This window comes from Solanum tuberosum, unplaced genomic scaffold (genome assembly GCF_000226075.1).
Source record: "Solanum tuberosum cultivar DM 1-3 516 R44 unplaced genomic scaffold, SolTub_3.0 scf00034, whole genome shotgun sequence".
Lineage (NCBI taxonomy): Eukaryota > Viridiplantae > Streptophyta > Magnoliopsida > Solanales > Solanaceae > Solanum > Solanum tuberosum.
Genome location: NW_006238962.1, coordinates 1,528,484 through 1,554,268, shown reverse-complemented (window position 1 = coordinate 1,554,268; position 25,785 = coordinate 1,528,484). Strand labels below are relative to the sequence as shown.

The 25,785-nt window shown below is 35.6% G+C and overlaps 3 protein-coding genes across 5 annotated transcripts in view; all 3 read right to left on the bottom strand.

The window, feature by feature from the left end:
* Positions 1 to 2,622: 2,622 nt before the first annotated feature.
* Positions 2,623 to 6,976, bottom strand: LOC102587988 (synaptotagmin-1-like). Its single transcript, XM_006342505.2, has 13 exons — positions 6,938 to 6,976; positions 6,683 to 6,806; positions 6,337 to 6,435; positions 6,194 to 6,244; positions 5,987 to 6,110; positions 5,576 to 5,694; positions 5,272 to 5,373; positions 5,010 to 5,084; positions 4,708 to 4,784; positions 4,361 to 4,607; positions 3,918 to 4,268; positions 3,353 to 3,484; positions 2,623 to 2,758 (listed from the first exon to the last, which is right to left on the bottom strand). Exons 2-13 carry the CDS (start codon positions 6,791 to 6,793, stop codon positions 2,627 to 2,629), a joined length of 1,620 nt encoding a protein of 539 aa, XP_006342567.1. The 5' UTR covers positions 6,794 to 6,806; positions 6,938 to 6,976; the 3' UTR covers positions 2,623 to 2,626.
* Positions 6,977 to 8,658: 1,682 nt separating this feature from the next.
* Positions 8,659 to 20,765, bottom strand: LOC102587668 (vacuolar protein sorting-associated protein 35B-like). The gene is made up of 22 exons (XM_006342504.2): positions 20,564 to 20,765; positions 20,358 to 20,454; positions 19,354 to 19,477; positions 17,374 to 17,559; positions 16,996 to 17,083; positions 16,745 to 16,801; positions 16,560 to 16,649; positions 16,330 to 16,452; positions 15,454 to 15,528; positions 15,308 to 15,367; positions 14,924 to 15,040; positions 14,360 to 14,599; positions 14,213 to 14,278; positions 13,940 to 14,029; positions 12,834 to 12,923; positions 12,154 to 12,243; positions 11,638 to 11,706; positions 9,970 to 10,050; positions 9,759 to 9,866; positions 9,572 to 9,675; positions 9,254 to 9,367; positions 8,659 to 9,169 (listed from the first exon to the last, which is right to left on the bottom strand). The coding sequence occupies exons 1-22, from the start codon at positions 20,657 to 20,659 to the stop codon at positions 8,959 to 8,961; spliced, it is 2,376 nt and encodes a 791-aa protein (XP_006342566.1). The 5' UTR covers positions 20,660 to 20,765; the 3' UTR covers positions 8,659 to 8,958.
* A 1,057-nt stretch (positions 20,766 to 21,822) lies between these two features.
* The window catches only part of LOC102587124 (uncharacterized), a 12,604-nt gene continuing 8,641 nt past the window's right edge, over positions 21,823 to 25,785 (bottom strand). Inside the window, exons 1-3 of one of the 3 annotated variants that reach the window (XR_001472872.1) lie at positions 23,968 to 24,229; positions 22,526 to 22,871; positions 21,823 to 22,433 (exon numbers count right to left, since the gene is read on the bottom strand). Coding sequence is in view for 1 of the 3 variants with exons in the window: in XM_006342502.2 (XP_006342564.1) it covers positions 22,003 to 22,433; positions 22,526 to 22,871; positions 24,126 to 24,206 (858 nt within the window). In the remaining 2 variants the exon portion in view is untranslated. Of the gene's footprint in view, positions 22,434 to 22,525; positions 22,872 to 23,967; positions 24,231 to 25,785 lie in introns of those variants that run through there. The other 2 variants (XR_001472873.1, XM_006342502.2) reach the window with 2 other exon arrangements.

Genomic DNA, 25,785 nt, shown 5'->3' with positions numbered 1-25,785 from the left:
TTGTGGGCCATATACATAAATTATGGGAAAAGGGTCAAAAAGCATTTTAAACCATGTGAAAGGAAAAAAAATGTCATTCCTTTATATTTAGGCTCAAATATACCTTTTTAGTGGCGACAAAAGTTGCCACTAATACAAACTTTTAGTGGTGACAAATTAAATTTTTGGTAGCGACGAAAGTCGACACTAATAAATACTTTTTGTGGCAATAAATTAACCTTTTGGCGGTGACGGAAGTTGCCACTAATAAGGACTTTTAGTGGCGACAAATTAACCTTTTGGCGGCAACTAAAGTTGCCCCTAATATAGACTTTCAGTGGCGACAAATTTACCTTTCGCGGCGACTAAAGTTGCCACTAATACGGACTTTTAGTGGCGACCAAAGTTGCCACTAATATAGACTTTTAGTGGCGACAAATTAACCTTTTGGCGGCGGCGGAAGTTGCCACTAATACAGACTTTTGGTGGCGACAAATTAACCTTTTGCGGCGACTAAAGTTGCCACTAATACGGACTTCTAGTGGCGACATCCTAACCTTTTGACGGGTGACTAAATTTGCCAATAATACGGACTTTTAGTGGCGGCGACTAAAGTTGCGACTAATACAGACTTTCAGTGGCGTCAAATTAACCATTTGGCGGCGACTAAAGTTGCCACTAATACAGACTTTCAATGGCGACAATTTAACCTTTTGGTGGTGACTAAAGTTGCCACTAATACAGTGTTTTAGTGGCGACAAATTAAACTTGTGGTGGCGCGAATACTGTCTTTTAGTGTCGACAAATTAACAACTTTTGAAGATGCGTATCAACATCAACAACTTTGGAGACCATTCTTGCATATTCTCTTCGTGTTCGACATGCAAGCATCAATGCCTATTTTTTTTTTCTTTATTTTTTTGTGTTACTTTTTTTGTAGATCACAGGAAGCAATATTTATGTATTTTGGAGGCTACACAAGAATTTGATCTTAAGGTGTGAAGGGATGGATATGCATCCCCACCTTAAGAGGGGTAATTTAAAGGTAATCTTATGGCGTAAAGAGGATGGATACGCAATCTCGCCCTAAGAAAGCTAATTTTATGGTATTCTTAAGGTGAAAAGAGGATATATTTACATCCCCACCCTAAGAAAGGTAATCTAGAGGTATTCTTAAGGCGAAAAGAGGATGTATACGCATCCCCGCCCTAAGAAAGGTGACTTCATGACATTCTTAAGGTGAAAAGAGGATGAATACGCATTCCTACCATAAGTAAATGTAACTTTATGGTATTCTTAAGGCAAAAAGAGGATGTATACGCATCCCCGCCCTAAGAAAGGTAACTTTATGGTATCCTTAAGGTGAAAAGAGGATGGATAACTGATGGACTGCTACTTTAGGATTCAAGCCAAACATTTCTTTATAGCTCCAAGAGAAGACGTCCCTATATTCTTTGAGTAAATTCACATAATCGATTTCTTCATCAACTTCTAGAAAGATACTCAAGTAAGTTGGCCTTGGGTCTTCATCAATGCCAAGGTAACTTCCTTTAAGGGATGTATTGTGATCTTCTCCTTCTTCAAGTTCTGGTGGAACATCTCTAGCATCTCCCTCTTCTAGAGGATCATTGTCATTAATAGATATATGACAACACCAGACAATATTTTCCAACTCTTTATCAATCTTTGTTTGAGGTAAGGAATCGTACTCATTCTAGATTGTAACATGATATGAGGAGCCTACACTTTCTTCATCTTCCTCACGCTCCTTGGTGTAAGCCATAATGTGAGTCTTTGCCTTTAGTTCCTCTTTACAAGAAACCACAAGTTTCACTTGTCGCCTCATTCTAGAAGGAATCAAACTTTTGAAATCTTTTTGGATCATAGATGAAGCAAGCGTGTCACTTTTAGATAACTTCTCCGATGCTTATTATTCTTCTTCTTCAATGGACATAATCTCTCGAACACAATAGTTCTTGCAGTCGATAATTCAAGTTGATCAAAGACGGAAGGCTTTTTATTGGGAACAATGACATCATCTTCAATGGTTATATGATTATTGCTTTCCCTTTTTATGGAAATGCGAATTGGCGGCGGTTGATTATAGCCTAGGCCTTCACGTGCTTGCCTAGTTGTATGTGTATAATTAAAAGAAATAAAATATTTTAGACAGTTAACTTCACTACCTAATATATGAAGGAGAACACATGCAAAAGAATTTTCAAAATCTGAACCAACTGAGGTGTTTAATTGAAACATGGCTCAGTTCGAGTGTCATAATGGAATGATTGTTATAAATTAAGCCTATGAATGTCTTTGAGATAATTTTTTTGTTTATTTATCAAACATTAGAAAATAAGTAAGAAACCAACTTGTTTTCGAGAGATAAGGCATATTCCTAATCATGCATACTTTTTGCTTATAAAATACATATTTGCCACAAGAATTTTAACCAAAGTAAATTTCATGAATGAATAATGCAAGTAATATTTGCTTTTCTAAAGAATTAAGCTAGAACAACACTTAAAATCTATGACTGTATACAAGAAAAATTTATAAATAAAACAAAAATTTTATTAGTGAATTTTCTTCTTAAAATCATCATTTACAAAAAAAAAATAAGGATGTATTGTTTGGCAATATATCCTCATGAAGCAGTTCTCCATTGTAGCTCAATTTGAAGTCTACCATTTTTTGAGTCAATGAGATGATATCTCTCATTAATTCTCTTGTTATTAATAACATCAGCAAGGTATACATCCACATAACCCAAAGTTTCCTATAAAATTAAAAAGATAGATCAACATATGTTATAACATGTAAATAAAATAAATAGTTTGACTTCTTTACACTGACAGTATAAAAGTTAGGCGACAAGGACTTGTTGCACTAAGTCAGAGGCGACAAGATTTTTAGTTTATAGGTTTTGTATCACAATTCTTTTCGCTTATTGTGTTTTGAATAAATTATTTATACATATTCAATAAAAAATTTTTTAACACAAATACAAAATTTAAGTCAAAATTATTGGGTTCTGTTAAATTCATAGCACGATGAAGCCACTAGCTTTTGCTAAGACCCTAATTCTATTATGAAATCTATTAGATATGTATAAATGTTTAATTGTGAACACATTAACTAAAACAAGCTATGAATTCGATAGCAAATTCAGAACTCATAAATTTCAAATTTTGGTTCTGCCTTTAATGGTGTAAGTTACGAGTTTTCAGAATCTTAGGTTTGCTGAAGAATTTGATGCATATGTTGCTCGGATTCTCCATACATGTCGTGCACTAGATCGGATCCTTCAAAAATGTAGTTAGAGGATCCGACATGCACACATCGATATTTTTAAAGAGTTTGAGCAATTTACCTTGGAATGTCTCAGACCCATTCTTTTAGAAGTACTAACAACTTCTACATGAATCCTATCATTTACTGGTGGCTCCTCAAGCACAAACTGAAACTCTTCTTCCCACCTTGGATCTCTATTTTTCTTTACTACCTGTGGAAGGTTTAGGGGAAAATTAAATGGATTAAGGATTAATGAAAGAAAAAATCACTTAAAACCAACAATTATAAAACACATTATTCACTTTACAACATGAAAAGTTAATTGAGAGAAACAAAGTTGGTTAATTACAATGCAATTAAGTGCTTATACAACTATTAGAGTAGCATTGGACACCCCGTGCATAGCGGGAGCTTAGTGCATTTGACTGTCCTTTTTCTTTTTTAAATTTTAAGTACTTATAACTATGTTTCCTATTGTGCAGCAACAACAACAACAATAACAACATACTCAGTATAGTCCCACAAGTGGAGTCTGGGAGGATAGAGTGTACGCAGACCTTACCTCTACCTTGGTAGGTAGAGAGACTGTTTTCGATAGACCCTCGACTCAAGGAATGTTTCCTATGATACATGGTAAAAAATACCTTAGTTCTTCTCTCTTCTCCTCTGAAGAGCATACGAACGGATGGATTCGTGTGGTGCTTCCCTTCAAGATCTTGACCTTCATGTACAATAACTACAAGCATTCCTCCCCCATCAGGTGTTCCATCAGGAGCCTTCTCTACCGTGTTTGATTCATCAGCGCCATTTGCAAGCTCCTCATCGTTGAAAGCCTTGTACATCACTTCAAGAACAAGCTGTCCTCTTGCCTTCTCGTTTTGAACATCGTCTGGTTTTAAGTTTTTTAGAAGTTCTAGTGTCAATACTTTTGGTTCATCTGGAATAAGATCTTTCAATGGGACAATGTTCACTCCCATTTTTTCATGTGATCCCACCTAATACAACAACAAAACACACAAATTCTCCGTATTAAAGAAATGATCAACGATAGAGGATAACTTTGATCGATCAGGAACAATATGTGTACCTGCTCCCAGTCGTAAACAGAGAACTTTAAAACTTGAGTTTCTGGATCCTTAACCACGAAACTAAACTCCTCGTTCCATTCGGGGTTCAAGTTTTTGTGTTTTACTGTTGTTTTCTTTGTTGAAGGTTTTTCATTGACAATTTTTAGTTTAACATAAGGGTCTGAGAGCCCCAAAAGATCTGTCTTTTTAAGCTTCATTGCCTTTACAACCGTCACGTTAAGAATTCCTACTGGCCTCTTCATTGCTCTGTACTCGAAAGAACGATATATAGTTTAGTTATTAAGAAATGACACGAAATTGATCGAACTACCAAACAAGCTTATCATAAGAGAATAAAAGAACTTACTTTGAAGGATCTAATATTTGGACTTCAAGTGTTTTTGGCCATAGATACATACTCGCAACCTGATCTTTGATAATTTCCTGAAAATTTTAAAAAAGTTAAGTGACTGAGGGTAAACCCCGCTCCTGTGCAATAGCTCTCAAATCACACAGGAGAGATAAACTGCACTTGGTTAGCCCTGTGTGACGAGCTCGACCTGGAAGGCCAACCCTATGTTGTTGCGGACTAGGGGTTTTTGAACTTGAGACCTCTATTCTGAAAGATATATATATGCAAGGAAGATTTAGAAGAATAAGGGAACATACTTGAACAAATCTGTATAGGCCGGGAATGGACATTGCATCTGCTCCGAGAAGTTTTAGTCCAAAATCAACATGAGGCTGCAAGTAGATTAGACCAGAGACGGATTCAAGATTTGAACTTGATAGGTTCAACTTCACGGTTCTCAACACTGAATGGATGTGCACAATCTCAAAGGGAGATGAAAATTTGTGCAAAAGTTTCGAGGAACGAGAGTTGATTAGCCCTTTTAGTGATATTGAGTAAGTTTGGTGAATGAACACTCACCTTCTCCATAAGAGAAACATATATCTTCGCGAAACATGGAAAGGTCGGAACCAATGGCTTCAAGGTGATTCGAGGAGAAGCAAATATTTGCAAGTCAATCACCTGAGACAATCTCAAGTGCAGCAGTTAAATGACAGAAAGTGTGTTTCTTCTAACAGAGTTCTCAGAACTAGAACAACACACAATTTATTTATTTTCGAGAACAAGTTTGTAACATCAACAACGTTTACTTCTAGAAAATCGGAGACCTTAACATCTCACCTTCTTTGTTGCTTCGCGTATTAGTTATGTTGGGAATAATTACCTGAGCAGTGGCTTTCAACCCAAATGCCTTCACTGCAACAGTGATGTTCGGATTAGCTGCCCACTTAATGACTGGTTCCATTATCAGCTCTTTCTCCTCGGTGATATACACCTTCATTCCTGGCATAGTTCAACAGATTATTCATATGAAACTTCTTATATTTATGCGCGGAAGAATATAAAGTGTATAAAGTAAAGAAAATGACAAGCAGAGTAGTAAGACTCAAATGATTGACACTAAATAGTAGTCTTAGATTGATTCTAAGTTATATTGTTCGGATCCTCCAAAAAAAGGTATGCACCAGAGTCATATAACATGGGGGCTGCAATATTTTTGAAGGATCCGAGCAACATAGAATCTAAAGTCTTTTAGGCGGTACGTCCAAATTAAGTTAAAGATCAAGAAACTAACCTGGAAATGTAGGTGGCAGGGTGCCTAAGGTAAATGATTGAAATTCTACAGACTCAATTTTGTACTGCGGAATCTGCTCAGCTATGATGGGATCTACTATACCTTTTGCTGTTTTACAAATAGCCTGCAAAATCTCGAGTGTCAGTAATATTCGTCTCAATAAAAGTGAAAACGCGTAACTTGATATACAAGTAAATTAAACATTACCTTGTCTAAATAAGGCCACATGAGTTCAATCATTTTATTAAGCCAATCAAGCTGCACAAATGCAGTTAGAACAAAAGGTTGTTATGTAAAGAAAGATCTCCCTCTAAAGTTTTCGCGTAAGTAGATATGAAATGACAACATACGCGTTCATAATCTGGATTTTTAACCCAAAGTGGTATCTCGGGGAGTAATCGTTGCAGACTTTCAGTATCTTGCTCTGCCAAGGGCCGAATATCAGGATGCTGAAAAGAGTAAAAGAACCAAATAAGATGATTTTTCGTCTAAAACGTCTACTTAGGAGATTCCAGAAAACGTAAAGATATCACACCTAAGATAAAATCTTATGACAAGGAGATTCAATATTTTACATATACATAATAACAACAATTATAGTAATACTTTTTTCTGCACAGTGCAATTTTTCGACACTATACATCCAAACATATACATACAGAGCGCGAAAATCTTAAGGAGAAAGACGAAAATGACCTTAACATCAGTTGGTAGAACGTAGATGAATATGAAATAACCGATCACAAGTCCAATGACGATCCCCATTCCAAATCCGAATAATCCCAATATACTGCTTATGAAACCCATCCTAACAAATCTTCTGCAACAAAACAAATCAATGAAAGCAAAGGTCACGAGTTCGATCCATACAAAAAACCTCTTTCAGAAATGCAGACTAGACTCTTATAGTCGGACCCTTAACAAATTACGAGAATGAAATTAAAATCTCACCAAGAAAGATCAGAGAAACTGAGGTTGCAAATTTCTGAGAAAAATTATAAACATGAAAAATATTACTAACATTATTAGATTCAAAGCAATAAATTAGAAAAAAATTAAATTATTAATTAATGGGTGCAAAAAATGGACCCCTTGAAATGTCAGTGTAGATCATAGATGTAACGGTTTTTTGGAGGGAAGAAAATTTATTGGTATTCCAAACATGTCGGTAACGCTTTAATTTTTAATTTAATTAATTCCCTTTGGACTGAAAAAAAAACAACATAAATTCCATTTGAATAGATTTATGTTTTGTCAATAAATGATATTGCTATATTTGTCTTAAAAACAATGAACTATTGTGGGACTATGAATACATGCATATACCTACTCTTTTTTTATAAAAAAGATTATTAATCGTGGTGTTCATCCAACTTGCACGTATCAAAACTTTGATAAATGAGAAAAAATCATCTAGTATATTATATATCATGGTACATAATCACTTCATCAATTACTAGACCACACGCTCTTAGCAGCTAAATGCATCTACTTTTTGAAATGTAAATTTAGATTATTGATTAATTTTAAACAAAATAAAAAAATAACATATATATAGATGTATCGATTTACCCTTTTTTCTTAACCAAGTCATAATTAATCTATTGATAATAGTAGCAAATTGCAAATAAATTGAGATGAAATAAGTGTGCGGAAACTCTCACTGATACCACTTGACTATAAATCTTGATGACAAAACGAGTATTTTTCTTCGTTGTCATGATCTTTCTTCATTCGGCATTTTACATTCTAAATTAATCATTGGCAATTCCAATGAACGTTGAAATAGTAGTCATGTTTTATCGTAATCGATCGAATTTCTTGAATATTCTTATTGGAGAGACAGGCTGGGAATAAATGGCTCAAAATGATATATAATATATAGACTAAAAGCTTATTTGACAATGTAAAATATTCTTGCAAAGAAAATAAAAAAGAAGAGCATAATATATGTGACTAACTCCTTAAATTTGTCGAGATATTTTATCTAGAACACTCGAACTAAGTAATATTTCACCTCAAATCCAAGAAGATATTTTATGATTTATTGATGTGAATGCATATAATTAAAGAAAACAACATATTTTATGTAATTAACTTAACAATTCAATAGATGAATGAAAACACAAAAAGTATCCAATTGAAACACTTTATTAGGAATCGAGGTGCTCAATTGGAACATGACCTAGCTTGGTGTGTAAAAAATTTGGTGTTATCCATCAAGATTTGTGAACAATTTGTTGTAGAGTTACAACACAATTTGCACAACTTATTTAAATAAGATCAGAACTTAAATAGTGATACCAAAATATCTATTTGTATAAAAAAATAAATGCCAAAGGGCCTAGTCTCCACTACCAAACAACCAAAAAAAAAAGAAATCAATATCCACTTGAAGATGGAAACAACAGAGAACACTGTGCTTGAACATGATACAACAACGTGGTAGGCCGTTTGGTCCACTGGCCTATTGTTAGAGTCCCTGAGGTGATTGATCACAGACATATAATGATGTGATGATATTTGTGAGGAAAACTTATGGTCAGCTTACTCAGTCCCATAGCCATATCGAACACTTTAGTTTCAGCTCGAAAATATCTTTTAATGGTCAAACAAAGTAAGGACATTTCGAAAATTAGTAAATACACATTTCTTTTTATATATACACTCCACAACCAACTGGCAATTCCGCAATAAGAATTCAAGTGAAACAGGACCAGAAATCACGCATTCTCCCTGCGTTAGGGTAAAGAATAGCTTACTGTAAAAAGGAGAATTTTACATCGAATCACCTAGTAGTAAGACGGTAGGAAATTGTTGTATTTATTGCCGATAGAATAATTGATGGGCAGCGGGCACTGCAGAAGACTCATTTGGTAGTTTCAGATCCACCAAATCCTTCGCTTTCAGGGCTTAGACACAATGTATTTAGCATATCAAATTTGAAAGACACCACAAGAAACATGAAAGTATCACACCTTAATTGGACCGTATTTCTCACCCATTATCCCTCCTTTTTGTTTCTGAAATTGAACGTAACGCAATGTGCTGGAGAAGAAAGCGTCTGAAGCTTTATCTGGGGTTGTGGTGTCACTCTGCATCTCAGTTTTAATCAACTCTATAAGGCTCTGAATTGCAGAAGATGTTATTTGAGGGTTCCCCTTCTCAAAAAAGTAAAGGTACCTGAGCCCAGAAACGGATTCAATATAATGCCAGAAATCTAAAACCCAAATTTTACTAAAAAACATTAATGTTTTGAATACTAACTTATTAAGTATTTCAACAAAAAGCGTGACAGGTCCACTGCTACCCCTTGTAACATTTGCTTGTTGTTGTGCTGCATTAGCAATCCGCAACGAACGCTTTAGGCAAAGCAAGACCCTATCATAACCCAAAGACAGCAAATCATATATTTCAGGGTAACCAAGTAAAAGAGAAATACATCAAAAACAAAATGCAAGACTTCAACTCTTGAATGATAAAAGCTATGGGGAAGACAAGTTTAAGACTTCTTAGAAGATGAATCAATTGAATATGCAAATAGCTCAATTGAAAATGAGAAATCTGAGGAACACTCTTGCCAACCTTTCTCCATCTTTAATACCATCTTGATCGTCAACCCAAAATAGATGTGAACAAGCGTAAACTGCTCTACATTGATCAGGTTTCTTTAGGAGTTTTGCTGAATACTATACATTAGAAAAGGTATTCCCATTGTTAGAAAACAAATAAATAGATAGACAGATCAGAAGAGATTAGAGGTAGAAATTACCCCTGTGGCCTTGTGAGTTAAGGTATCCCTGTTCTCAACACCAAACACAGTCATCTTTTGAAGAGTTCCGATTATCAAGTGTATTGCAGTCACTTGCGCTTTAGAATCCTAATACCAAGTGCAAGAAGTTTAAGCAGAACTTTGAGCAGATGAAAAGGTAAATGGAAGAAGAATATAATATAAAACACATTGTTTACAGGTGAGCAATTACCGCAACTTCTTCTTCATATAGTACAAAAGCTTGTGTAAAAAATTCATATGCAATCGGTTCAAGTTCACAATCATTGGCAGCCTGAGGAAAAAAGCAAGTTTCAGAAATAAATATAACACTAATGGATCGAGTAAATTTCTGTTGCTCACCTAATGATAGTGAAGAGACTTTCACACGACACAAATAAAAAGGATGCACTCGCACACATGAATAGATCACAGGCACTTCTGGAAGGCATATCTTACTGCATAGGAAGACAATTTCCTAGGGCATCCAAAAGATTTCACTAGGTAATTCTCCTGCTATGTTTGGAAACTTGAGCTGATTCCGAGGGCATAAGTGAAGTTTTAAAAAGGACATAAGAGAGATATGAAAATAGGTCTATCCATCAACACCTTTCGCTCTAAATGTACTCCTGAGCTTTTCGCCATGATTGTCTTGATCTTTCAATCACCTCCAATCCTCCCAGTGAAGGAGTGAGGTTGTTGAGCCTAAAAGCTGATAATCATCTTAGGGCATAATTTAGGATTTTGTGGAGAAATGTTTTTTTTTTTTTGATAACCGAGAAATCCGTTGTGTGTTGGATGTCTGAAAAATCTTGTAAATGTTGGACAGATACTAAAACTGGAACAGTCTTTCATTTTAGTCTAAGCTCAGTCATTGAAGGCAAATTGAAAGGTTTGTCTTTTAGATTTTCACAAACCCTTCATTTCTTTTTTTTTTGATAACCAAGAAATTCGTCTGTGACCCGCCTTTTGGACCAATCACAGCCTTCTAAACTCGGTGGATAATGGGCCCGCCCCTCTACCCTTCTCCACTTAAATACCGGGCTTCGCTTTGCATGGTGTGGGGCTTGAACCTGCGACCTAAGCCACAAATCCTCCACCTTTTGCCATTTGAGTTAGGCCTTGGGGGCTTTGTGGAGATATATTGTGATAAGTAAAAAAATAGAATAGCTCCTTAAAATCCTAAATTATGCCCTAAGGAGATATTCCATTATATATTATTAACTATTTGTGTGTTGGATGTCTGAAAAATCTTGTAAATGTTGGACAGATACTAAAACTGGAACAGTCTTTCATTTTAGTCTAAGCTCAGTCATTGAAGGCAAATTGAAAGGTTTGTCTTTTAGATTTTCACAAACCCTTCATTTCTTTTTTTTTTGATAACCAAGAAATTCGTCTGTGACCCGCCTTTTGGACCAATCACAGCCTTCTAAACTCGGTGGATAATGGGCCCGCCCCTCTACCCTTCTCCACTTAAATACCGGGCTTCGCTTTGCATGGTGTGGGGCTTGAACCTGCGACCTAAGCCACAAATCCTCCACCTTTTGCCACTTGAGCTAGGCCTTGGGGGCCCCTTCATTTCTGTTGGGTAAAATATTCATCTAGTTTGGTATCTGTTGTTTGTTACATATATTTTTGACTTACAATAGTGAAATTCAGAGCACAAACCTACCCATCTTTTAAGAATATATAGAGGCTGAGAGTTTGTAAAAGTTTATGTTTTTAAATTGCTTTCTAATTGAAGTAGTTGTACTGGACATCAATAGTAAATAGATGGAAAAAAATAATCTACACTTTTAGGAAGTAGTTTACTTATTGGCTTCTTAAAGGGGTTTCTAATATAATGCACAGAATCTCCAGGGAAAAAAAATCAACCGTTCACCTCTGCACACTGCAAGTACAACCGCAATGCCAATTCTGGCGATGGAACTGATGAAAGAGCCTCGATAATCTGCAACATGATTAGCTCAATCAGCAAACTGAAGCACACAAGGGCTTATCTGATAGTTAATAGACAAATGACAGGAATCAAATGGAGGTAATCGTATCCTAATACCATGAATGAAACTGAGCACACCACAAACCAGTGCGCTCAAAAGATCAAGAAAGTTTTAACCCTGAAGATCACCAATATGGAGGAGTGGAGTGAAGATGATACTACAAGTCTGCAGTCATGACTTAAAATATCTTCTCTCAGAAGACAAAAAAAAAAAAAACACTCCAATGTACTGCATCTCACCAGTACAGAGATCATCAAGGAGAGGACTTTTGTGTCACATCTCATAACCATGGTGAGAAATAAAATCAACAACAAATCAAAATCAAAGGATACAAAAAGAATATCACACACTGATTTTAACGACAATTACAAGACACCATATCCAAGAGCTGATATTACCTCATTCAATAACTTAAAAATTTTCTTTGGTGTAGCTGGAACCTCTTCTCCCGCCATATCTCCATCCTGACCTTGCAATCTCCTAACCAACTTCCATTTGATTGAGAAAGTATTTCAGAATTATGAATCCTAAAATTTCAGGAGAGGTGGAAAGAAAAAAATAGCATGGTACAAATTTTATGTAAGCATTTGAAATATTCAACTATATGTGGAGTCTCCAGATTCCATTACAGGTATAAGGTTTGTAGAAAAAGCCATTATCTTTCATAAGGAATAAATAGACTAAAAGAACTTCAGAAACTCACGGACCGGAGGGGAACGGGCCAATGATCAGTATCCTGCTTCAGTCATACATCTTGCACATTCTATAACAGTTCTTACAGATTCAATGTCTCCATCTAATTCCAATATGCAGAGATTTTTTTTTGCAAGTATGCTGTATGACAGAATGAGAGAGAGAGGGAGAGAGGGAGAGAGAGAAGAGGATACTGGCCAATGGATGCTAATTGCTATAGAGTTAATGTCAGAAGGTCATGGGATTCTACTCATTACCTTTTTCCTTATAGAGTTAATGTCAGAAGGTCATGGGATTCTACTAAATGCAACTAAGTAAAGACATCAGCATAGTCAAAAACAACCAACAGGGGAGAGAGAGAGCGTAAGTGCTGAAAACAACAAACCTTCAGTGCAGAAAAGGCTAGAGGAGGAACTGTAAAAGTTAGGCGCTTTGGACCTCCAGCCATTATATGCTTCCTAACAGTGCATATTATCTGATTTGCAACAACAAAGAGTAAAAAATATTATGGGCATAAATTTGGGGTATTCAAACTATACTTTTTTATTAAATCAATTTGTTAACCATTATTGGTGTTCGGTTATTATATGAGAAAATCACTTCAAGAATTGATAGCCACATAGTATTAGTATGATGAACTGACTGTTATCTAAGGAGCTGAGTAGAAGCACAATCAATAGTGCTAAGTATGAGCCAACAAACTCTACTTGTGAACCTCAAGCAAGTCCATGTTCTCCAAACTGTTTGTCCTTGATCCTACTATGTAGAGTATTCTATCTAATCAAGCTGGAACAAATCTAAGTACCCCACAGCACCAATAATTTCCATTGTCATATCCTTTCCGAACTTAAAACATATACCATGATAGCATCCCACTAGTCCAGTATCATAATCATGCCAGTCTGGTTATTCGAATATTAAAAGAAGAAAAGAAATGTGAAAACTGTGTATTGCTATATACTATGGAAGATAGGGTTTTTTTTTAAAAAAGAAAAAAGTAGATTTTTAAGATGGAAGTTTATGGTGTAACTCTCTTAATTACACCGATTCTTTTACCATTTGATGAAAGGTATAGCCCTTCTAACAATTCCTCTCAACTCAAGCTTCCATCAACCTTCAGCGCTTGTCCATCCATCTAGAGTAAAATGAATATTTTGTAGACAAATGAATAACATCAAGTGGCATATTGCAAAACACACTCTTCTTTCAATACTGAATGTTCAGTTTCTTTATCGAAATCAAACAACATACAATTTTATTAGTGTTTCTCTAATGGCGATAAAGGCAGCATTCAGACAGTATACCACAAGCAAATAACTCGGTTTATTGGATCATTTCTAACACTAAAAAAGAACTAAATGAAGCAATGATCTTAGTGTTGACTCCAAAATAAATAAATGAAGCACCCATCTTAAAGAGGTCTACTAGTGCAAATACCTAAAGGTGATCAATAATAATTTCTTATACAAACTTCTCCAATAAATCAATTACCTTTAACATTTCCTCAGGCTCATCGTTGTACATCACGTGTATAAGGCGAGCAACAGAATTCTGTTCCTCCTTGAAATCCTCCTCATCAAGCTTTTGGCCAAAACCACAACAAAAAGGAAAAGAAGTCATTCCACTGGTAGAACTATCCGGAAAATCTCACATATATGAGTACTGAATAAAAGTCACAGAAAAAGGAAGTCATCAATAGTGCCAGAACATAAGATAACAAATACAGGAATTTAAGTAATCAAAATTGATAATTTATCTGTAAACCTCATCCGTAGCAGTTCCATCCAATTCCTTGATAAGCCCTTTTATCAATTCAAACAAAACCTCGACCTGGAAAAATATGTAAATCAATTAAAGGAAGAATTAAATTATTCGAACTAGTGATCAATCACTACAGATCGCAGATTATACCTTGTCAGCAGTTGATACACAGGTGTCATACTTCATGATGCTCTCAATGATTATTGTTGCCATGATCTTGTTTGTTCCAGCATCAAGGTGATCCATGACTCGTGGATAATTTGAAAGAGTTAGAACTGTCACAATGTCAGTGTATTTCTCCAAGGGTGCACTCAGGAGAGCGACAACTTGTTTTGTCGCTTTACTATCCTCAAGCTTGGCTTTACCAGAAAGTTTCTTGACACATGCTCCCTACCAACAATCAGCAAAGCAAATCAAGAGTAATGTCATCTGATACATCTCCCCTCTTTAACTAACAACTCTGCTAGGATTTGCTAGCCTGTTTAACACTCCTACCAACCACTAAGAATCCATGCTCATACAGAAATTGATCAAAGAAACAACCTGTCTTAGAATCCATGCCCACACAGAAATTGATCAAAGAGGCAACTATCCTCCTCTTACCAAAAACGGTGAACACAGTTTACGCATCAACTGGCTACATAGAGCTTAGAGAATAAAGACAGCAATTTCTGTGTTACAACCTATTTGGTTACCAAATTGACAAGTACATACCAGTATTTGATCCACGTAGTCTAGTCGATCAGGATGAACACGGAGAGTGAAGGTCAGAAGAGATACATACAAAGAAATGGCTCCAACAACTGGCATATCAACTTGTGCTTCAATGACCTGCATATAAAGGAACCCATTGAATATTTAGAAGGCTAACATCAGGTGCTGTAAATCATAAATCCTGCTAAAAACTGAAGTTTGTTCATAAATAAGAGTCCAATTACAAGTTACAAAACTAGATAATCCAAATATATGTCTGGAACAATGCAATCACCCTTTACAAGCAGGCTGACCTTGCACTTAACAAGTACATCCCCTAGAAACTCTAAGTACGCCACCTAGTAAATTTGGTTCTGGAATCAGACATAAAACATCAGGATTTACCTTCCCGATGGCACTGCTTAGCTTGGCAAATGCTTCAACTTGAAGAAAGTCAGGTAACACCTAAATAATCAAAACAATTACACCTAGATAGGAGAAGAAATCAAGAAAATCTCAAGTCAGAAGCCGTTAAACAGTTATTTACTTACTTCGGGACTTGAATCAGCATAGTTCGACAATCTCTCCATCAACCGTGACAGCACAGTCTTAACGTCAACAGCGGGCTAAATAAAGAAAATGAAATAAAAAGGTATATTTTCAATTTTCTCATGGAACTTAATATAGTAACATAATGCTGCTATTGTGGATAGTTCTTCTCCTGTTTGGGAACTGGGATAACATGTTGAGCAAGGGGGAGATAACATATAAGTATCCACATGCTACTACAACATCAATCACCTTAAGATTTGAACAAATTGTTAAAACTATAAGTTTAAGCTCCATACTTAAAGAACACTCCAAACGTTGTAGATCACAGAAACACTAATTGTACATCCACACATTCTCATCCAAGAAGAAAAAGTTAGGCAGAAAACTACAGCAATATGCCAACGTAATACAGTTAATCTAGTGAATGAAGAACTTATCAAGTCCATTTAACATAGAGGAAAAGAAGCAGGAAAAAACCCTACTCTCTCCCTCCCTTTTCCCCTGCTCTGTCAAGACAAATAAGTGCACCTGGAAAACATTAAATAAAAAAACAAGTTTGAGCCACTAGCATTCACCAGGTATATGATCTTATTCTTCTTCACAACAGGAAAAGATCTGGAAGGCAGTCAAATAGGCTGTCTATTTCTGTGTTTCTTTTTTCATTTCCTTTTTGTTTGGAAAAGGTAATACTTGTATCTATAAACAGCACAACGTTAGTGCTGGGATTTCCTTTAGTTAGATATGATTTAGATATACAGTTTACATTTGAGAAAAGAAGGATATGAAGATGCAAGGAAGAGGAGTAGACAAAGGACAGGACAAACAAACTTATCCTGCCAAAGAAATTGGGTACTCGTATATTTTTGGTTACTTACTTGGAGTTGCGGACAAGCACCCAATAAAGTCTCAAGTGTCTGCAAGTGGTACTCATCTGGAAAGACCTGAATTATGCAGTCCATCAAATAATATTGGGCAATCTCATCCTTACAATTGACAACCTGTGGAAACATTTAGCTGCATCTTTAGAGATGGGATAATTGCTACAAACAAATGAGAGAGTCTTATATTCCATATCCAGAAAAGGGTTTATCATGTTGATATTTACCTGCTCCAATACTCTGGGCAGAACCACATCCTTATACATTTCAAGATCAACACCCTCTATCTGACTAAGAACGTGCAAATTCTTCCCAACCTAAAATATGACAGGTACAGCTGAATAACGTATTTCTGAACCAAGCCATAAGGCTCTTGCAAGAAGAATATAAATGATTGAGCCATTGATATTACAAGATCGCGAAGCTCGCTCCTTTCTTTATCCAGCTTCTCTTTCAACCTGACAGGTCCCTGCAGACCATAAAGCGCGAAGAATGCCTCAACTCAGGATCACCAAAGCAAATGAATGTATCACAAGCACTATAACACCTGCATGGCCAAAACATGCCTTCATGACTCATTTTACCTTCCTGGCATGCAAATGCACAGATGCCATGCAAGTGCAAAGTAAAAGCAAAGTAAAAGTTCAGAAGATCCTAACGTACATTATGCTGCATTCTAACCCAAAGCTTATTCATCTCTGTGAAGTTCTGCAGCACAAAATCTACAGCATCCATGACAGTATCACCTTCTCTGCATAAAGAACAGGGTGAAGCATCTCAGAAGATCATCCCCCTAGGTCAAGCTAGAAAATGAAAGAAAATACTTAATTGAACAAAAGACGGGAATCTACAGATGGAAACAACACATTGGGTCTCCCTGTATACTTAAATAGGTACATCAAAACATATAATAACTAATGTGTGTGCAGCTCTTTGTGTATGTGTTTCAAGCAAGTGAATAAAAATGTACTTATGCAGAACTGATGTGATATAAGTGCAACTTAATCATCACGTAATTCAAGTAGTAATCAATAGCTTTACCCTTCATACTCAGAACCAAGGTCAGGCAATTTATCTCTGCTAATTTGTGCAAGATAACTCCTCAAGAAGAGCCCACGTGTAGGATGCTGAATACCACGACACATTTCAACAAGATCCTTGAGAATATCCTTAGCAGGAGCCTCTTTTGATTTTATGTAAACAGATCCTACTGTACATAGGAGATACCTGAAATATTACATGATAAACATCCATCAGATATCTGATTCTTCAGGAACAGCAAGGGCTTACGAGAAACGGAGACGACAATAATACACATGAAACAGTAAAGAAGCAAAATCGAGCAGCTATTACTCGACTCCAAAAACAGAAGTTTTGCTAGAAGTTTACAATCCCCTAGACTGACCATGCAGAGTGCTTTCGAGAAGATTAAGACCTATCTTTTTTATTCTCCGGTTTTGGTACTTTTTTTTTGTTAAGGTTTCTCTCGAGTGCATACTTTTCTGTCATCTATGCATGCAATAGACTCAGTTTTCGCTACTTGCATTAAGGACACTCTTTCATGGGAACTAAAGGTACTTAAGAATGTTGCCTCACAACTTCTCTGGTTAAATGGGATGTAGTGACACTCAACAAAATGCAAGGTGGTTTGGGTATAAAGAAGTTGAATATGCAAAATGTCAGCTTGTTGAAGAAATGGCTATGGAGGTTCTGTAGTGAAGATATGGCTTTGTGGAGGAGATTCATATCACAAAAACATGGTCTCCAAAACAATTGGATCACTGAAGAAGCAAATGGTACCTTTGGATGCTCAGTCTGGAAGACAATCAGAAGATTGTGGCCATCCTTTATCCCCAATCTATCCTTTAGGATTGGGAATGGGGTGAAAATCAGTTTCTGGAATGAACTTTGGTTAGGGGAAGAGAATTTGAAGATCATGTACCCAGATCTTTATATATTGAGCCTACAACAAATGGACACTGTGGCACAAGTGTGGAGCCCTCAAGGTTGGGATTTGATCTTTAGGAGGGCTATAATGACTGGGAGGTTGATAGAGCAGCAGGATTATTACACACACTAAATGCATTTCCAGGTGTCACTGAAAGTCCTGATACTCCAATCTGGAAAATGCACAAGAAAGGGATTTTTTCTGTGAAGTCTTGTTACTGGAGCTTAAACTCTAATCAGGCTATGGAAATGGAATGGCCTTGGAAACTAATCTGGAAAATCAAGATTCCTCACAATGTCTCAGGTTTTATTTGGTTGGCAATTAGGGAAGCATGTCTAACTCATGAAGTGTTACAAAGAAGAGGTATACAGATTTGCTCAAGGTGTTTCATGTGTGGGGAAGAGGCAGAAGTTAATAGTCACTTATTCTTACACTGCAGAACAGCTGCAAATCTGTGGAACATGTTCTTATGTATACTTGGAGTTAACTGGGTAATGCCCAAGCTACTTTAGAGTTGTTGAGACAGTGGGAAGAAGTGGGCAGAAGAAGAAGATCCAAAGAGGACTGGTGGAAATGCATCCCAGCCTGATCTGGTGGACATTGTGGAAGGAAAGAAATGAAAGGTCACATGATGGGAAACTTAACAGCACTCAGAAAATCAAGATGAATAGCTTGAGCCTGCTGTATTTTTGGTGTAAACAGGATTTGGTGGGGGAGGTAGATAACTTAGTGAATTTTAAAGCTCAATTGTAAAGTTTTGGCCAGTTTTTGGCTTTTGAAATTACCCCCTGGGGGCCATCAACTCTATGAGAAACTGAACATTCTCAATAACACTAAGTACACCAACAAAGAGAAAAACACATGAAAGAAGAACAAATTTGAAGTTATCCCATGAAATTTCAAGTGGAGCATAAAAATCATATTTGGATAACCAAATTTACTTCTTAACTACGTTCACTAATTTGCTTGATTCTAAGATACTAGTAATTACTAAACAATATAAGTAGCCAATTAGCACACAACGAAGCCTAACAACTGAGAATTTTAACACATGAACTTCATTTGAGACTTACAATCGAGGCAATATATTTCCAGCATGTTGAACAAGTTCATATAAGTCAATAACTGAACAACCATGTCTATCTTCTTCTCTGAAGAACATCTCCAACTTCCTCAATTCATCAAATGCTCGCATATCTACCACAAAGAGCACAAAAACCTGAGAACAAATGATGACATAACAAACAAAGATACTTCCTCTGTTCCAAGATGTTTGGCACATCTTGCTTTCCGACATTTAAACTACGTAAAGGCGTAAACTAACCGACATTTCAGTTTTCTCACCATCTTGATACGGGGAGAAATGCAACTTAAAGCAACTTTTCTTATAGTACCAAAATATCAAAGTTTTTATTTATTTTCAACAGAAATGAACTAATCCAGTCCAATCTACCTCCGTAAGTTAGTCAAACTAACTTTCATAAGTGAAAAATGCAACTTATCGTACTTCTCGAGTAGTTTCCGGATATTTAAATTAAAATAATTTTTTTTTTAAATGAATAAACTTAGACCAATTTGGCTTCAAAAATCTAAAATTTAATTTTTAAAAACTGAATTACTATAGTCCTATTTAGCTAGAAAGTTGGTAAATTTAACTCTCAATAAGCAAAACTCCAAACAAATTAGCATGAAAGAGTACAAATCAATAAAATCAGCAACAAAAAAAAAGAATTAATATGATCTGATTTAGCTCGAAAGTTGATCAAATTAACTTTCATAAAAGTGCAACTTATCGTACTTTTTTTTTAACATTGGTAAAGTAAGTGCAACTTATCGTACTTCTCTAGTAGTTAGTCCTATTTAGCTAGAAAGTTAGTAAATTTGACTCTCCATAAGCAAAGCTGCCAAACAAATTACAATGAAAGAGTACAAATCAACAAAATCAATAAAAAATGATTTAATATGATCGGATTTAGCTCAAAAGTTAGTCAAATTGATTTTTCACAAGCAAAAACTTTCTAACAAACTGGAATTAGAAAAGGTTAAGCAAAGAACATATGTTGACTAGAAAATTTACAAAGCTCGTAGTATTTGTGCGGCGAAAGTTTTGAAGTCCGAAGCTCAGACAGCAACAAAGCAGAATACTTCAACGCTTCTCTGAGATTATCCGAATCCTGAAAAATTAAATCAAAAGCGCTAATTATAAAAAAAAAAATGAAAAGTTTAGGGTTTTTGGATTCAAATTCAATGAAATTTGATTTTGAACAAGAAGAAAATTGTTACCAATGCACGAGACATGTAAAATGCGTTGTGTTGAATAGCTGCGATTCCTTCTGCTAGCCATTTCTCTTCATCTTCCATGCCTTCTGTTGCTAACATTTTTTTTGCTTTTTCTGTTCTTCGTCTTCTTCTTCTTTGTTGTTGTTCGTGTTCAGTTTGGGTGACAAACGCGATTTTGATTACCTGACAACTCAACGACCCGGGTGGGTTTTACCCAAAACCCGTATCACTCCGAAAAAAATTATTTTTCGAATTAGTGAGTTTTATATTCAATTATTAGTTTAGTCTATTTAGGAGAAATTACATTTGTTTGATGAAAGAGGATTTCATTCAAAATAGGTTAAAAATGAATGGATTTTTTCAGTTTAAAAATGAATTAATTCTTTTTAGATTTTTTAAAAATCTTTTCAGTATTATCCTTCCTTTTTATGAGGATTTCAACTACTATTTAGATCCTTAAATATAGGAGCGAAAATATCCTGTAACTCGGAGGATATACGACTTCTTGGTCAAGCCCAAAAGATAAGTTCTTTAGGTTAAAATGTTGTGCGATTCAGAAGAGATAAGACTTCTTGGTCAAGCCAAAAAAATTGCCGACTAGATGCTTCTACCCCACTATGTCTGACCTTTTATCTTACCTAGATAGGCGACTGGATTCTCCTACCCCATCATGTCTGACCCTTTATCTTACCTTAAGAAGAAAGAGGCTAATACAATTCTTTTACGATTTTTTAACTGATACAGTAAATCAGATGTACCATAGCGATTGGTTAAGGTCGGACACTAAAACACCATAATAATTACATATTAAAAAAACGAGATACTTTATTTGTCTATTCATCGAGTTAGTCACCTTAGGTATTACTAGTATTAAATTAAATATATAGAAAGTGAGGTCTTCAATTTTGCAGTGAATATGTTATATATCGCATTGGACCATCAAACTTGAACTTAGAGTTACTCTATACGTCTGTTGTTCCTTTTTATTACTATATATACAACTTTTAATTACAAAAAAAATTGCTACATCTTTTCCCTAAAGTGTATAGTATCATGGACCATATGAATAATTGAAAGATAAAGCATATCCAGTTTGGCCTTTCACAACAATTTTGTGTTGTGTTTTTTTTAAAAAAAATTAGGAACGTCCGGATCAATTTTTGCGCACTTCGATAATTCTGTTCATTAAGGCTAAGACAGATGAAAAGAATCACCTACTATTTTTTGTCTCTACCTGAAATACTAATAATTCAAAATACTAATGACGGTTAAAGATCATTAATTCAGAATACTAATGATTGTGTCCGCCTTAAATCCATTTTTAAGACTATTAATTATTGAAGTAAAATGGTAAATTCACTGTACCAATCAACTAGGTATTCCACCTATAAGCTTTCCAGAGAAAGAGCTAAAAGTTCCCTGGTTAATTTACTACAAGCAACTCAAAAAGGAACTGTGAAAGGGAATGCATATAGTTCAGCATCATCTAGGTATTGCGCACGCGGTAACAACGCAGAGGTGCCACAAGGCATGTCGTTGCTAACTTCGCCTTTTTCCTTCACTCTCATCTGCTCATGCTTTCTCCGGAACAGCCAATCTTGATCATCAAACTCATAATAACGGGGACTTGGTGGAACACAGTTAATAATCAAATTCTTGAACTCTAGTTCTAAATCATTCTCGCGCAATTTGGAGCAAGAAACAGTTGTTGTCTTGTCCTCTGACATGAAAGGGGACAATTGCTGATTGGTTTTCGACAAGGGAGAGGCTCTTTCTACCTCGTAGTTAGCAGATTCTTTGAAACAGTCTTCTTTGATAGATATATCACATTGTCCATGATTATGTGAGGACATTCGAATGCGGACATTAGGACCTATTTGTCAAGCAAGGAAATGTAAAGGCAAGCACCAACAAACACACTCAAAAAAACAAACATTAGTATGTTGAAAACAGAATATAACTCACCATGGTCATGTATTCCATTTGAAGATGAGGTAGATCTCTTTCTTTTGTTGTTATTTTGGGTGCCGTCAGATGAGTAGTTTGGATCTTGTGAGCAGACAGGCTGGCTGTGTTCCTCGGATAGACTACTGTTCTCCAACCGCTCAACAATTTCATCCTCAATATCTTTCTGCAAGTACTTAGTTTTTGACTCTCTATTATCTCCTCTAGAAATCAAATCACCAGTTTGAAAACAACTTGAAGTTGATACTTGCTTCGCCTTTTTTTCCTTCTTTCTGAATCTCTCTTTCTTCTTCCTTCTCTTTTCTTTCTTCCTTTCCAATTTGACTCTTTCCTCGTACCTCTGGAGCTTTAGAGCACCAGAACAACAAGTTCATATTAGAGGGACAATACATAACCAGTATAGCATGAACATTACGTTCCTCAAATATATGCCAAGAATTAGTCGCTTCTTCCTTTTAGAGGGGTTCAGGCTTAGCATCCAACATGTTAAGTTCTCAAGTTCACAACAACATAATGGCCGAATACTAAAAAGTCGGTGGAAAACCAGCTTAAGCTGGTTGTATTTAGAAGTTCGTTCAATTCACACAGGCAGGGTGATTGAGGTGCATGCTTCAACATCTCAGTTTCACACAAGGAACCTACTGCTCTTAAGTGCACCTAAATGATTAAATCATGCTCAAGTCAACTAATTTTTTACACAACCTGGCCCCTAAAACTACACGAAGAAGTAGACATAATTAGTTCTAGTACAAAGTGTCATGTGAAAAACGCTCCCACACCCAACCCACGCGCGAGTTAAAGAAAAGCATTTACTTGTTAAGCAAGTAAAAATGGATAACAGTATCTTCGTGGACACCTTAAATGACCAACCACGGGAAGCACAATAAAATTGTGTAAAACAAAATCAATGAAAGCTTTTGCTTCAATAAAGTTATCGCTGCTTGCTAAAGGATAATAACTTAACAAATATTCTCTTAAGGTGGAAAAAGGCTACTATGAGCTTTGTGGTATGACAAATGACTCGGGTGGGAAAAAGGCTAATATTCTCTCTCTCTCTCTCAGCTACGATACTCTCGATTCCCCAAACAACAATTATTCACTCACCAAATCAAATCAACTATGCTCAATCCCAAATAGTTATGGTCTGCTAATATCAATCTCGAAATTCATTCCACTCTTCTCGGATCAATTGAATTACAATCCTATTCATTTAAATTTTTTAGCAAAGTATCTTCCAAATGTTAATTGTCATAAGCACATTACAGTTGAACACTACCTACTAGTCCAAACCTCATAAAAACTAGGCTCAAATTAACACTAATCATAAATCCTAACCAACTAATCACTTAAAAATTCCAAAATTCTACATAAATCGTCCTTTAATGCTACGTATTAACAAATCATCAGCAGAAAAATTCCAAATTCTCAACAGAAAATCATACCCGTAAAAATCTACAAAATCCTTCATTTCAAAGATCCTCAATTGAAATATCAAACATCAACAAAGGTTAAATCCGCTCTATGTACGAATCAGATTAACAAGATTTCATTCTGAGTTTTCAAAATTGACTATCAGCCGATACATAGAGCAAAAATCTACCTTAATCGATTCGATCAAGGCATAATTGCTTGTTGTATTCGGAGAATAACCAGGCGGTGGATACTGGAAGCACCGAGACATCTTCAAAATCGAAAAATCATCAAAAATTACGGTTTTGCGGAACCGCAGTCGGACTTTTTTATACTCAACCCTTTTCCGGAAGGATCGGCGATTTATTGGTACGTCATGCGTCCAATGGTTGTTGTGAATTCCAGCCTAAGTTGTCCACTTGGGTTTCCGGTCTTTCAAAAGCCACTCTTAGTCAACTAGCGTAGAGCAAAACCAAATCCCGATTTCTAGCGCATTTTGAACTAAGTCGACCTAACACCCAAGGCGTGTTGGGCCCATTAGAAGTCTACCTCGTGTCTATTTGGCCAATTGGTCAATAAAAGACAATCATATTTATGTGTTAAATTTGTTGGATGTTTACGTCATTTCGCAAAACAATGTCCCTTCGAGTAAGGAGTTTAAGAGTTTGTTTGAGTCAAATTAGGATAAAATTACAATTGCATCTGAAGACGTTTACATTTAGAGATGGATGCTTAGTATATGATTGTACCCCTGTGTGAGACCGATTATTTGTATCTTTTTTTTCCTATTATGTATACCCATTCAATTTATTTATGATGTTTGTATAGATTTTAATTTTTTGGGGATAATAGAATTTTGTCAAATGGTGTTATACATTCTTCAGATCGGTAGGCCTATCTTTGATAGAAAAGGGTCACATATTTGTATAGGATGCGCATTAATTGTTTATATGCTATGTGATATAATTGAGTTTGTTTCAATCAAAATAGTGCTTATGTGTTTAATTAATTTTATATTTATTTATTTATTTGTGATATTTTGCATTATTCATTATGAATATAAATTAACACTTTTATCTTTTGAGTTTATCTTATTTTTAAGCGAGAAATTGATCTAAAGAGAATTTAGAAGTCATTGTTCGTCCAGAATTGCAAGGGACAAGAGAATTCGCGAAGTTCAAGTGTTTATATCTCACAAGACATTAATATTCAGTCAAAAAGATAAATCAGGGGAGTCTTTGACTATAAGGTCACACTCATTTTTTATTTTATTTTTGTTATTTTTCATGTTGGCCCTGCTTTCACATATTTCTCATATTTTGCAGGGAAACCGTCCCCGACAACAGTCGGGGATGGTGATAATAACGTATAGTTCTTAGGAATCATTGGGAGTATACACAATTTGAAGAGACATCCAAAAGAGAATACAACAAGTGGTTATTGTAGAAATTCGGAGGTCACATTTAACAAACAGTATAAAGATCAACAGTTAAGAGGACGCAAAACATATTGGTGGAAACAGTCAGAAGACACTCTCTGACTAAAGATTTCAACGGCCCTATATTTACAAGTTATCACTCTAAGTTGGTTTAAATTTTTGAATAATTTTATACCCTATCTGCACGAACTACGCGTACCTAATTTTCATTTTCATGAGATACGTAGGCAACCCATTTTGGGTTCGGTATTCACTTTTTCATTTTTTTTTTTAAAATAAAAATAAAATAAAATGATTTGTGCATTTTTTAGGGTCATCTAAATGAACTACGCGAACCTGATTCTCATTTTGATGAGATACGTAGGCAACCCTTCTTGGGTTCGGTATTTATTCATTCTTTAAAAAAAAAAAA

What these genes read in the sequence shown, in the direction of transcription:
- LOC102587668 (XM_006342504.2), bottom strand. Translation starts at nt 20,659, where the DNA reads ATGTTAGCAACAGAAGGCATGGAAGATGAAGAGAAATGGCTAGCAGAA. An exon ending in TAGCCTTTTCTGCACTGAAG is followed by an intron (nt 12,244 to 12,833) that starts GTTTGTTGTTTT and finishes ATCAAATGGAAG; the next exon opens with TTGGTTAGGAGATTGCAAGG. An exon ending in TATATGAAGAAGAAGTTGCG is followed by an intron (nt 9,867 to 9,969) that starts GTAATTGCTCAC and finishes ACTTGGTATTAG; the next exon opens with GATTCTAAAGCGCAAGTGAC.
- LOC102587988 (XM_006342505.2), bottom strand. Translation starts at nt 6,793, where the DNA reads ATGGGTTTCATAAGCAGTATATTGGGATTATTCGGATTTGGAATGGGG. An exon ending in ATGTTTCTCTTATGGAGAAG is followed by an intron (nt 5,085 to 5,271) that starts GTGAGTGTTCAT and finishes ATCTACTTGCAG; the next exon opens with CCTCATGTTGATTTTGGACT. An exon ending in CTGTTTACGACTGGGAGCAG is followed by an intron (nt 4,269 to 4,360) that starts GTACACATATTG and finishes TTGTTGTATTAG; the next exon opens with GTGGGATCACATGAAAAAAT.